This window comes from Vicia villosa, unplaced genomic scaffold (assembly GCF_029867415.1).
Source record: "Vicia villosa cultivar HV-30 ecotype Madison, WI unplaced genomic scaffold, Vvil1.0 ctg.006586F_1_1, whole genome shotgun sequence".
Taxonomy (NCBI): domain Eukaryota; kingdom Viridiplantae; phylum Streptophyta; class Magnoliopsida; order Fabales; family Fabaceae; genus Vicia; species Vicia villosa.
This window is the reverse complement of record NW_026706786.1, coordinates 26,865-40,602: the sequence shown is the minus strand read 5'-3', so window position 1 is coordinate 40,602 and position 13,738 is coordinate 26,865. Positions and strand designations below refer to the sequence as shown.

The 13,738-nt window shown below is 40.2% G+C and overlaps 1 protein-coding gene across 1 annotated transcript; it reads right to left on the bottom strand.

Moving 5' to 3' along the window:
* Nucleotides 1–300: 300 nt before the first annotated feature.
* On the bottom strand, nucleotides 301–1,610 carry LOC131643018 (uncharacterized). The gene is made up of 3 exons (XM_058913167.1): nucleotides 1,497–1,610; nucleotides 859–1,289; nucleotides 301–811 (listed from the first exon to the last, which is right to left on the bottom strand). The coding sequence occupies exons 1-3, from the start codon at nucleotides 1,608–1,610 to the stop codon at nucleotides 301–303; spliced, it is 1,056 nt and encodes a 351-aa protein (XP_058769150.1).
* Between the last annotated feature and the right edge of the window lie 12,128 nt (nucleotides 1,611–13,738).

Genomic DNA, 13,738 nt, shown 5'->3' with positions numbered 1-13,738 from the left:
ACAATCCTAGAGGTGGTCGGTAGATCAAAAAAACAAACAAATCAGAAATGCCCAATCGGATCAAGAAAATCATCTCCGTTGGGCTCGGAGTCTTGCAAGCTTTTCCTCAAGTTGAGCTGACTTGGCCTTTTCTTATAAAAATTGCTTTTCGAAATCTCGAATCTTCCTTTTACCATTGCTTTCGGACCTTTGTAACTTCAAACACTCTTGTTGCTTCCGATACAAGCTTTCCTCCATTAAGTCATAAGAGCGCCTTTGAGCACGTGTCATGTCCGAGCTTTCACCTTGTGCTTGCTTGAGCTAACGAGCCAACTCGCCCTTTTCTTGGTCTTGAAAATAATTCTCCAAATCCACTTCCCTATCTTTCGCTTGAAGTTTGATGTTGTCCGCCTTGGCTTGAGTGTAGAGCTCTGCAGGAACTATATCAGACAAGAGAACAGGAGGATGTTCATACAATGGATCTGACTTTGCAAACGGCAACAACAAATATTTAATTCTTTCCTTGATCCAATCCCTATAAGGACCCATAGAAATAGGAAACTTTTTACTTAAAGAGGTTTGATCTTTCTTATGAACTTTTGTCCAAGCAGATCCTATCTTCTCCAGCTCAATAAGATCTTCCCCTTCAGCAAAGTACACCGATTCAACCATTTCTACATCTTTCGGAGGAACTTCCATCGCATATCCCAATTGGCGGTAAGCGAGCATAGGATTGTAATTAATACAACCTCTAGTTCCCACGAGAGGGACATTGGAGTATTGACCGCAACTAGTAATGATGTTCCAAACCTTCCCCACACAATAATTCCACCTGATGTCAAAAGAAGTAAGATTAACAAGCCTTTCACTGGAGAGAACCTTTCTTGAGCACGAATGGCCCTTTCACTGGAAAATGCAACATAAATCACTGATACAACAAAGGGAGACAAGAGCCAACAATGTATCCCCCCTTTCCATATGTATCCCCCCTTTCCATGCCTAGAGTGCATAGACACATAAGTGTCCGCAAGCAATGTTGGCACAAGATTCTTGTTCATGAAAACACAAATAGCTGATAAACTCACAAAGTTCTCCTTAGATGGAAATCGCATAATACCATAAATCATAGCAACAAGAAAACGAATGAAATCATCCCAATGTTCTTTCTTAGCCGACTCTTCAGCCTTACTAATTAGAAAACAAAGGTAGAGACCGGGAATAGTACCAGTTGACTTCCAATTACTTTTCACTTCTTTTATACCCAAATGAAGAGCTTCGACTATCTTTTCAAACCTCACAACCTTAGGAACCTGAGTGAAAGGCACATCATCAGTAATTCAGATGTTGAGGATGTAAGAGTATTCCTCAAGTGTTGGAACTAGTTGATAATCCCGAAATGTAAACCTCCGCAATTGTGGGTCATAAAACTAGAACAACGTAATCAAAGCCATTGGATCAAAAGACGTGTGGAGGATGGAAAGCAAGCTGCCATAATCATGATTGAAATCACGTAGAACCTCCCCTTTCAGGCGAGAACTCAAACTTATCAACCCAAAAACATCGATAACTGGAACCTTGTAAGAACTGGTGCGTCTCGTGAGTTCTTTGACGGTATTGGCAAAGGCGTCCATCTTTTAGCTTGAATGAACTCTTGAATGACCCTGAAAGACATGACATGCAAATGCTTGTTGTTATTATATATTTTTTTTTACATCATTTTTTGGAAAGTAAATATGCAATGATGCAAGGTGGTGGGACTTTTGATGTCTCCCACTAGACATGTCTGGATTTCCTCAAAGTTACACGACCAAGGTTCAAAGGTTCGGCACCAATTTTGAAACACCCCGTAGATCACGGGACATAATCAGTAGAATCAGAACCATGGTCACCATCACAGAAGTGAAACCACTCTAACAAGAACTAAGGTAACCCTCGAACAAGAACCAAAGTAACCCTCGAAAAAGAACCACGATAACCCTCGAACAAGAACCGAAGTCATCATAAATGTACCTGTTAAGAAATGAATGATTCTCGCCCCACTCATGGGTAAATCTAGGCCAAGGTAGGTCAAAAAGCTAGCAGAGGATCGAATGTAGGTGCTATCATACGATAATGCCTCATTCCACCAAGCTATGCCCGTGGATAGGTGATCAAATCAATCAGGCACACGCCTTCTGTCTGTCACGGCCACTCTAGTCCTAATTCCTAAGGTATCACTCATGACCTGGGTATTTGGTCTTTTATCTCTTGAAACACCCACCCAACTGATAGGAATCCAGACAGTCCAAAATATGATGCAGAAAAGTAAAAGCGTAGATAGAATGCAATGCAAACAGGTAAATATGCAAAGCAATAAAAACACCCAAAGATAAACAGGCTCGGGTTTGCTCAGGCCGACTCTTCAGGTCGACGCATGCCCTGTTCAGGTCGACGCATGTTTTCTTCAGGTCGACGCATGTTTTCTACCGCAAAAATCAACAGAGTCGCCACTAACAAATTTATCCTGAAAAGGAAAGGAATGCCAGCAAACCACGAAACAAAACAACGGTCTCCCGACCAGAGAAGAGGGTAAGGGACCCGGTTACACGAGGAGAAGGTGTTAGCACCCCTCGTACTCGATGGTATCCACTCTTGAGTCTAAAACTATGGGTGTGAAACAAATCTACGCCTAATCTGGATTAAAATGCATGCAAAATGTAGGGAAAAGAAAGAGTTATAGTCGCACGGGCCCTAACCCGCTGCCTACATATCCTTTTTGAGGAATCAAAGGTACCACAACTCGGCTAACTAGTTTTTGTTTATTTTGTGTTTTTTAGGTGAATGAGTTACATTCACACTCCGCTGCTTGACCTTTGGAGTCTCACGCTTGGGAATGGAGTGGAAATAGCAAGCTCTTAAGAAAAGAAAATCGAAGAGTTTGGTTTGTGTTTTAAATAATGCATGCGGAAAACCTAAGCAAAGGGGGAAAGCCTTCTACCTATGTTATCATACAAAGGGAACAAGACTAAACTAAGCTAGCAACCTACAAAGAAAAAGCGAATGCAAACAAGAATACCACACAAACGAGCTCCGCTCGTAAAGCAAACACCTACTGGAGCAGGCCAAGTAGTAGAAAAGCGGCCCCGCCATAGCTAAGGGGAGCGGATCACCTCAGTCAACCAAGCATTAGACCTCGCGCAAAAAGAGATCAGACCATAGACAAGAGGAGCGAGTCCCTCTCAGCAACCAAGCTGTCACAGATCTAAAAGGAAAACAGTGCGTGCTTTCACCGAGCATCAATGTCGAGCGACGCGAGCTATGGAAAGTGCGGGTTTTGACTAATAAACCCTTCTCGCTTGCCTTGTACAGGTCTTTTGACTCGATGATCTTTGGCACGTGTTTAGAGTTCGAAACTTGCAAAAAGTGAGCATAAGAACAACTTGGGGACTGAAAGTTGTGGGGGTTGATTGCTAACCCTTTCTGCTTTCCTTCTTGAGTACTTACAATGGCCTTTGTTAGGACTTCCTGCAGGCACAAACATAAACACACCAACAAAAAGAGAGCCTCTTTCGAGGGCTTGGCCAGATTCAATGCATGCCTAAGTTCTACTTCTCATGTTAGGAATGAAAGAAATTGTTAAATTGCGAGAAAAGGTAAAATGAAATGAGATCAATACCAAACAGATTATGATCTGTAAATTAAAGCAAAATAAGAAAGAAAACCAGAGATCCCATAAGCGAGCTAGCAAAGGCAATAGAAAATAGTCATCACACCGATTAACAAGGGTTGACGTCGTAAAAATAAGTCACGCGTCAACATACACATGAAGCATAATCACAATACACCTGCAAGAGAAACAAGAAATCTAGACAAACAGGTATAAAGTGAAAGACGTGTCTCCAAAATGAGAATACGACACAAGGAGATGAATTTGTGTCCCACAAATAAAGTGGAACACAAATGAAATAAGCATCATCGGTAATCTCCTTTCAACATGCCTTGCATACAAGCACACAAGTTAGAGATAACAAAACAATCGCAATCGGAATTGCGTTATCATACTATAGTCTAAGAGAGAATGAATAACTAAGGCAAACATGAAATGAACAAAAAATGTCAAGGGGAAAATAAACATGAATAACCTACAATCAATCAATGCCAAACATCCCACAAGATAGCACGTTTCACAAGCTTTCCAACAATATAGAGAACATGCAAATCGGTGTTACGAGTAAAAAGATATGAAAGATTGAAGTTAGGAAGTAAAACAAGCAAAAAACACAGCTCTGCATCGATCTGAAGAAAACATGCGTCGACCTGAACAGGGCATGCGTCGACCTGAAGAGTCGGCCTGAGCAAACCCGAGCCTGGCAATAAATTCTATGCGTCGACCTGAAGGGATCATGTGTCGACCTAAAGAAGCTGTGCGTCAACCTATGGAGTCGACCTGAGCAAACCCAAGCTTCACAAGGAGGCTATGCGTCGACCTATAGGGTCGACTTGAGCATACCCACTCAGCACAAACAGCCAAAAATAGCTTTTTCGTGAAAGCAACCAAAATGCGATCCGCCATAAACGACCATCATACGAGGAACAATACAACACGCAATTTAAAGAGCCAAAAGCATTTACATTGTGCAACATGTAGGATTCAATTCATGCATGAAAATTAACATCGAATGACATGCAAGCAATCAAAACGTCGGTGTCGCAACATGAGCATGAAGAGAAAAACCCAACAAATCCACATTTGGTCATCAATAACAAATAGCAAAGTTAAGAATCCGATTAGATAACATCTTTTGACAAATCAATTGGTTCTTCAAAAGCAAAATTAAGCATTTATTCAAACAATTATCATGCAAGCCTCAGATCTTAAGCATCGTGATCATGTCATCAAGAACAATTCATTATGAAGTCCCAAATTAACTCAATTAAGCATAGGCATCATGAATCATCAACCCACAATCGATTACCACATACTAGTGCACAAAATTAAGAACAAATATCTCACATGAACAAAATATCAAACACTTAACATGCGCTTTCTTTGATTACAAGCAATATACACATATTAGCAACAACAATCCACCAATAGGTCTCAAATTCAAACAATTAAACCATATCAACATGAATCATTTAATCAACACACAATTATCACCATCAATTATCATAGATCCATCATCCACAATAAAAAATCATCATGATCAGTTTCGAATCAAGCAACAAAATCAATGATCTAGCAAAGTTTGTAGTGAATTTACCGGATCAAACGAAGAGATTAAGATTGAATGAGCATGAACGCGAACACGACGCAAACACGAACGAAATCCAAGAGAGGAGAGGGAGAGAGTAGGGCGCAAGATCCTTGGAGAGGGAGAGATGCACTTGAAACTTCAATCGGAGGAAAGGATCTTGATTCTTACTTTGATCTTCATTCGTTCTTGAGAATTGATCTTGAATTGATGAAGATTGATGAAGTTTTTGTGTGTTTTTGTAGTTTTGATCCAAGAATATTGAAAGAGAATTGAGAGAAAGTGTTTTTAGAATTTTGGGTGAATTGATGTTATGAGAGAAAAAAAGGGAAAATAGTTTATATAATGTGAGTGATGAAATGTCAAAAACGCCCTTAATTATCTCCTTTTGGCTCATTTTCAAGGAAATGTGGCTCGGCTCGAAATTCAGAAATGGGACCAATCGTCAACTTGAAGATGACTAAATTTGTGACTCATAGTCGCAAGAATTGTCTCGATCCGATAAGCGGTGAAGAAATTATGTGCGTTTGAATGACGAGAAACACCAATTCATCTGGCGCGCTAGTGTAGAATTTTGTGAGTACCGCTCGATGAACTCGATAAAACGCATCCTTCGGTTCGAAATCCGACTGAGCACGTGTGACGAAAAATCAAATCTAACAAAATTTCTGAGAGAATACCGCCGGAATGGACTTCATACGGCAAAAATCGAAGAAGTTATGAATTTTCAAATTGTCGCGACATACCTGAAAACACACTTTTCACTGAAAAACCACGATGCTCTTCAAAATGTTGGGCATTTTTTGTGCATAATGGGTTGACGGCCCAAACATATGAAATATCGAGAATAATGGCACGGAACTTCAATTAAAATTCCGAGTGAATCTGCCAGGCAGATCATGAGAAATGAATTTTCTAAGGCCCGAAAACCTACATTCAGCACCATTTTTCATTATGAAAGCTCAAGTAGTTTGCTAATTCGACCCTCTTCCATATAGAATTGGTTTCTGAGACAAATACAAAAGTTATAGGGAACGTCGAAACATTCCTGGTAGCGCGGGAACCAAGCTCATAACACCTTCCAGCTAAGACTTGTGAATTTCTTTGCATTTTCACCGTATAAACCAATCTTCACCATGAAAACTCTTTATTATTTTTCCTCCCTTTTTGAACGACGAAATAAACGTCTTTGATAACTTATAGCTCAAATAAAGAAGGAAAATATTGGGGTGAAACGGTCTTCCGTGCATAAGTCTATAAAAAGGGGGAAAAACTCTCATTTGGGGTTTAACGCCCCTTCGGACTCTTTGCGATTTTTCCGCTCCCTCTTTGCTTTTGAATCAAGAACTAACGACATTCAACGCACGCTCATCCCTCTTTATAATGCAACCATTGGGTACGTTGCTACGATCTTCCTCTATTCAGTTATATTTTCGTACCTAGGGTGTTTTCGATGTTCCGGGGAAGCTTATCCCCGATAGATTTATCCCTTTAGTCATGACCTAGGGTAAAATCTTCAAGGGGTTCTGGGGGTTCGTAGAGGATTTTGTGCGGGGAGGGTGCTCCCCAAATGGTTCGTGTAAAAAAGTACTTAGGAATTTAGTTGTTGTCGAAATATTTAAGGGTCCCCTAATGACATTCATGTTATTTCTCGGGGAGCCTCTACTTTCTTTCTGCAAATTTGTCTTGCTCCCTGGAGATGCATCTTAGATCCAGGGATATTCATGTTTTGGCTTGGGTCTCTCCCGGGAGATGCATCTTACATCCAAGGATATTAATGGTTTTGTCTGGGGCCTACGTCCCTCGCTCGTTAGTTAGGATAGGTCTCTTTTGGTGTTCATGAATTTGACAAGTTAGGTCTATGGATCGGGTACCCATGTTCGACCGATGCTTTGAGGGGCTAATTAAGGGTACAGTCGAAGGCCCGAATTTCCTTCTGCTCTACCCTTTCACTTGTCTTGCAGTGGAAGGGTGGATTTGATATGACGTCGAATTCACTTATTTCCTTCTGCATGTAGGTAATCAGGCCCTCCAGGAGGAGGAAATTCTTTCGTCTGAATCTGAGGAGGATATCCCATTGTTTGACTATGTGATTGATCAGGTTTTGGACTAGGTCGCTAAAGAATCGAGGGGAGTAGCCTCACGTTATGCCGACTCTTTAATTGGTGCTTTTCGGTTGATCGAAGAGAGGGAACCAAGTATCCCTCGGAATTGGGCCGTCAGTTTCCTGCTCTCTATCGACCGGATATGTTTTACGTTTCCCAGGGATCGCTTCTCCATGTACGAATATATCTTCAAGGAATTTGGATTTCGATTCCCCTTCTCCAGCATCCAAATTGCGCTGTTGGCGAACCTTAACCCGACGCCTTCTCACTTTCATACGAACGCTTTTGATTTTATGCAGGCGTTCTAGATCGTGTGCGATTATTTGCGTGTCGGGGCCACGGTGCCGTTGTTCTTTTGTTGTTTCTGGATTCAGCAGCAGTCAGCCGGGGGTCGACATAGATGGGTCTCTTTCTAAAATGCCGACCGTAGGCTTTTTAAGATGTTTGTGGATTCTGTCAAGGATTTTAAAGACAGGTATTTCATCGTCCGTCCCGAGAGTGAAAGAGCGTATAATTCAGTCTTGAGGATGGTTTCCGTCACTAACAAGTATGGTCGGAGGGTCCTTGACAAGCATGGTTAGGTTAAAACCAAGTTGACATCATTGTTCCCTTTTAGGTGGTGGAGAGCGCATTTCCTCAAAAACCCCAAGGACAATGCCTAAGAGGACGAAGACTTGGATGATCAGGATGCATCGACTTATGTTGCCCTATACAAATATGTATAAGGTTTCAGCTTGGCCCGATGGGTGACGAGGGTAGGAGACTCATTGGTTGACGAGAAGGGTGAGACCGTTTGGGAAGCGCGGGCCATAAATACCAAGGCACTTCTTGCTTGCACGACGGTTGGGGAGGCTAGGGCTCTATTAAGTCGTTCAGAGTTTTTCTTTGTTTTGTAGTTATTTTTTATTTTGTCTCTTGCTGACTTGTTTGTTTTATTCTGCAGATAGTGTGCCTATGGCCAACGACAAACTTCTCAAATTGGCGCAAGATACCAAGAAGCCGAGGAATAAAAATATGACTAGGATCAGGCAGCAGGCGGGTAACAACAGTGGTTCTCCTCACACTGTCGTCAACCTCGACCAGGAAACCACCACGACTGAAACCAAGCGGGGAAAGAGGCATCGTGACTGGGATGCTGATGTTGTCCTAGAAGATAATCAAGAGGGGGTTTGTGATGTCCCCCTGTTTCTCTGAGCCTGGCTACTTCGGCCGATTTCCCTTAAGCGTGTCTCCGGCGGACAGCCAAAAGATCGAGCAAATGGATCTCAATGCTCGTGTGAAGTGATAACAAGAAAATGTATCACATATTCAGTTTGATTTACATATATTATTTCTTTATTTTATTTTAATTATGTTACTTTATGTAATACGGTGGGAGAACTGACTTTTTAATATGTGCAGATAGCAAGAGTCGCCACCGAGTTTTATTTTATCCAATTAGGAAAGGCAAAAAGAACAAGAAAGACCTTTTTAAAGATTTTGAGTTCGGGGGGTAGGTTATACAAAGGGAAGGTGTAAGCACCCTTTGTATCCATGGTTATCCATGGGCTCTAATTTGCTTAGCTCACCTTTGTTTGAAATGTTTGAAAGGTGTCGTGTGTGTTTAGAAAAACAGTTTTATTTTTAAGAATGTCTGAAAAGACAATGTTAAAAACAGGGTGTGAAAAGCATTTGATTTGTTGTGAGCAAGCACTTAAGAGCTACCTACCCTAAGTTCGTAAGGTCTTTCCTAGTCTAAAGACTATCCTTGAGCGATAGTACTATCCATACCATATAAGGGTATGTAGTCCTATACAATGGAGTATTCGGGACATCAAGGGTCATCGCATGGTCATAGTGGCTATCCATACCATAAAGAGGGTAGGAAGTCCTATGCATTGGATGTGAAGGAAACATGTAAGGATACCTTAGCAATCCAAAGGGACTATCATCATTAATCGGTGGAAACTCGAGGGATGAGATTGTAGGAAACTCGAAGGGACTGTGATTTTTATTCCGAAGGACCGATGATGATTTTGAATCGATAGGCAGCATATGCTAAGGTATCCCTATGCTTGAGGGACTAGGACGTTATGATCGAAGGCAATAGAAGAGGGAATTACTCTAAAGGTGGGTGTGTGCGAAGTGTGTTAGGTTCAGTTATTTATTTATCTTGGATTAAGGTTAGTTAGCGATTGATTTTAAATTCCCTGCTATACATTCCTAAGCATACAAACAAAAATGTGGGTGTGTGCGAAGTGTGTTAGGTTATCTTAGATATTTATTTATCTAAGTTAATCTAATTAATTTAAAGTTAAAACTTTATATTGAGAAATTAAATCTAAAATTTACTACTTTTGTGATTTTTTATAATTAAAATTAACTTAAATCCTTAATAAAATTAGTTAATTAAAATTTAAGAAAGAAAGATCATCTTAGTAAAAAACTAATCCTAATTTTTAATCTAAATTAGTGGTTTAGTTGTTAATTAATGAGTTAAATTAAACAAACAAAGAAAAAACAAAACAAACAAACAAACAACAAAGAGAAAAAAAGAGAAATAATGAAATTGAGAGGAACAATGGGCGTGGATCCTGTGTGGTACTTTTGAAGGAGTATAGTGGAACGATGCTTTTGGTTCCTCCGATCAGGCCTTTCTACGAAACCAACGGCTAAGATTGAAGGCATGCCATAAACGCGTAAAGTTTGAATGCACCGGATCTGTAAGAAAACATATTCATAAAAAAGGTTAAAACCAGAGTTCAAACCCAGGATTGTTGTGTGATGGGTCCACCTCTTTAGCCAGTTGCGCCATTTATTTTAGTCATCAGTGGAATGATTAGCAAAAAATAAATATTAAAACATTGAAAGCAAATGGAGTTTTCAACACAATCAAACACGTGGGTCCCTTTGTGCCACACTCAGACCAATGAAAAGTGGAGAGAAAGGTTCAGACATTTTGACCAGCCAATGGGGCTGTCACACGCGTGGAGAGAGACTTATGAGAGTTGACTGGCCAATAGAAAATGCGCGCGAGTAACGAGTGAAGGTGGAGAAAAACACAAGAGAGGGGGATTGAATTGTGTTCTTTATCAGATTAAAATTCCCTTTCTTATAACTTCTTTTCTTTCTTCTTTGAATCTCATCTTCTGGATATGATTTTATGTTGCGGAAGCATGCTTGGAATTGAGTTGCATAATAGATGAGATGTTCATTTAAACTTCTTATGTATTATCAGAACTTCTGACTTACTCAGTACAGTTCTAATTATGCTTGCACGTCTTGAAAAGTTAAATGAATAGTACAGAAAGTAAAGAACACATTTATTTTTATCCTGGTTCACCTTCAGAATAAGGCTACCTCCAATCCACCTTCTTCAGGTGATATGCCTCTCAACAGAGGTCTTAATCCACCACAACCAAATCATGATTACAACTGCACGATCCTCCGCTGTGACTAACAACCTGCACAGCCAACTGCTGTGACTAACCCTGCCCAAGCTACCCGCGAGTGACTAACCCCTTGATGATTGAACCGTTCAGTGATCCCATCTGGATATAATGTTCATCAATCTAGTAACCTGCACAACAACAAGTTGTGGCTAGCTCCCTGCACAGTTACTTGTTGTGATTGGCTGCAATGGACTGGTCAGTGATCTCCATGAGATATAACATCCACTGACTCCTGGACTCCTGACCTTCACTTGGTCTCCGAGAGATTTCCACAATGACTGCAGCCAATTGTCTTCTCAAGCTTCTAAACTTAAGTGGTCGCTCAAGGCATCTTCTGGAGATTTACATATGTGCTTCTTATTCAAGCAGATTGTCTCCTATTCTCAATACGTATTGTGGTGTCGTTTTTTTACCTCACTGTTTCACTTGGGAGGACGCCACGTCAGACCCTTCACGCGAAATTTGGAAGGAGAGAGGCGCCCTTGTGGGAAGAATTTTATTTCAATTCTTCCTACGACAGCACACGAACTTTTTAACTATCCTAGGAGGAGGAAGGGGAAAAAGATCTCAAATAAACCCTAAGAGTTTTCTAGGTGTGGGGATTTCACCTAACCAGATGTTCTAGAGTCCGGGAGGTCGGTTATACATAGGGAAGGTTTTAAGCACCCTACATATCTATGGTACTCTACGGGAACCTTTTTGTGTCTATGTGTTTGTGTTGTTGCTTGATTGGGAAAGTTTCTCCTTTGTGTTAGGAGAGAAAATTGAATTGAATTGATAGACAGATGAACTGACTGTTTTTGGTTTTTGATTAGCTCGTTGAGATTCCTTGTGAATCTCATGCCTACATATCCCTAATGGAAGTCAGAACTTTTTGTAGTTCGAGAAGCTAATTAGGGAAATGAATTGATTTTGGGTGCCTTGTTTGAACTTAAGGTTGAAGTTTGAATTAAATCTCTGTTTGCAGAAAAGAGACAAGTCGTCATTTTAATGAAGAGATATTTCAATTGTTTTACAGCAAAAATTTTAGAAGTGAATGAAAATGAGGGTTCTTTCGTGATAAGAGAGGGACCTTACTTGTGTGTGTGCAAGTATACCAGTATCATCTTATATGAAAGAAAAATCATAATGAAAAGTTTACTTTATGATAAGAGAGGGACCTTACTTGTGTGTGTGCAAGTATGCCGGTATCATCTTATATAAAGTAAAAGATTTAAACCATTAGAGGAAGACAGCAGTCTGGACGTGAAGTCAACAGAGCAGACAGTCTTGTATCAATCTAAATGGGAAATGTTTTTTATATGAAAATGATGTTTGTTATGTTTGAATGTGGTTTAATAATTAAAAAATCTATTCATAGAGATGAATCATGTCTCACCTTTGTAAGAAAGATTTAGATTTTTTGACTGGCTTGTACAAGGCCCAAGCTTGAGGCTTAAGAGAGTTTTGATTGACCCTAGGAGATGGCTCCACTGGGGATTGACTTTGACTGAAGAAATTTGTGTTCTGTATGAAGCCCAGAATTGTGGCTGACTTTTAGCTGATAAGTGTTTTGTTTTATTTGGCTGAAAGATTTATTTGTTGTTCTGTACAAAGCCCATAATTGTGGCTGACTCTAGTTAGGGAGACATTATTTTCTGCGTTGTACAAAGCCCTAGGTTGTGGCTAACTTAGTGGAGAAAAGACTCAAAGGAAATGAGTCTTTTGACACAGGAGAGGATGTTTAGCTGCCTTGTACAAAGCCCAAGGTTGTGGCTAACTTAGCTGAGGATTACTCTGTGGTGAAGAGATTGATGAATGTTGACCCTTTTGGGGAATTTTCTTTTATTGAGCAGGGATTAATGAATGAAAGCCCAAAGTTAAAGGTTGACCTTACTGGGGATATTGTTCTGTTGAGGATTGATTGATGGAAGCTAACCTTTTCTAGCAGATTTTGACTTATGAAGGTGTGAATGATGGAGGCTAACCCATTCTAAGGGATTTTTGACTTATGAACGAATGAATAATGGAGGCTAACCCTTTCCAGGGGATTTTGGACTTATGAAGGAATGAAAAATGCAGGCTAACCCTTTTCAGGGGATTTTGACTTATGAAGGTGTGAATGATGGAGGCTAACCCTTTCCAAGGGATTTTTGACTTATGAAGGAATGAATAATGGAGGCTAACCCTTCCCAGGGGATTTTTGACTTATACTTCTTGTTTAAAGCCCAAGATTAAGGTTGACCTTGTTGAGGAAATTCCAGATGTAGAATCTTGACTCTACTAAGGAGAAGACTTACTGAAGATTGAAGATATGGGTGATAGAGATTGTCCATGTCTCTCATTCCAAAAGGTGAGCTGAATACTGAGATTGAGACATACTTGTCTTATTTGAAGTCTAGTTTGAAGAATAGAAGAATCTCACCAGGGTAGGCTAGAAGGTGACTAAAGACTTGTTCCTATGTTTATAAGAAACCTGATGGGTCCTTGTATACAAGCTCAAGAGAAAGCTGTGAATATGCTTTTAAGAAGCCCGTGGGTCCTTGTATTGTAAGCCCAAGAGGAGGCTAATCGAGGGTCATCGAGGTTCCTTGTTATAGCACAAGAGAAATCTATGTTGACTTTGAACTTATTTTGGCTCTAAGCAAATGGGTAAGAAGTTTAACCGGGAATAATTCCTCCTGGATGGATGTGCCCTATGTTTGTTCTAAGGCTTTTTTCAAGATGTTTCACCGGGAATAATTCATCTTGAGTTTGAACTAAAGAATTCTAATTAGGAAACAGCCTTCACCGGGAAGACGATCTCAATCCTAGGCCATAGCCCTATAATATATATATACAGTTTATTTGTCCTAAGGTTTTTCTCAGACGGAGTTCTAAACAGCGTATATACAGTTTATATTTGGCAGGAATTTAAATGAAGACTGTAAATTGAAAGTTGTAAAGCCTAACTTGGATGAAGAGGACGCCTTTGAAAGATGTATGTACAGAAAGGGGTTAGGACTTAGAC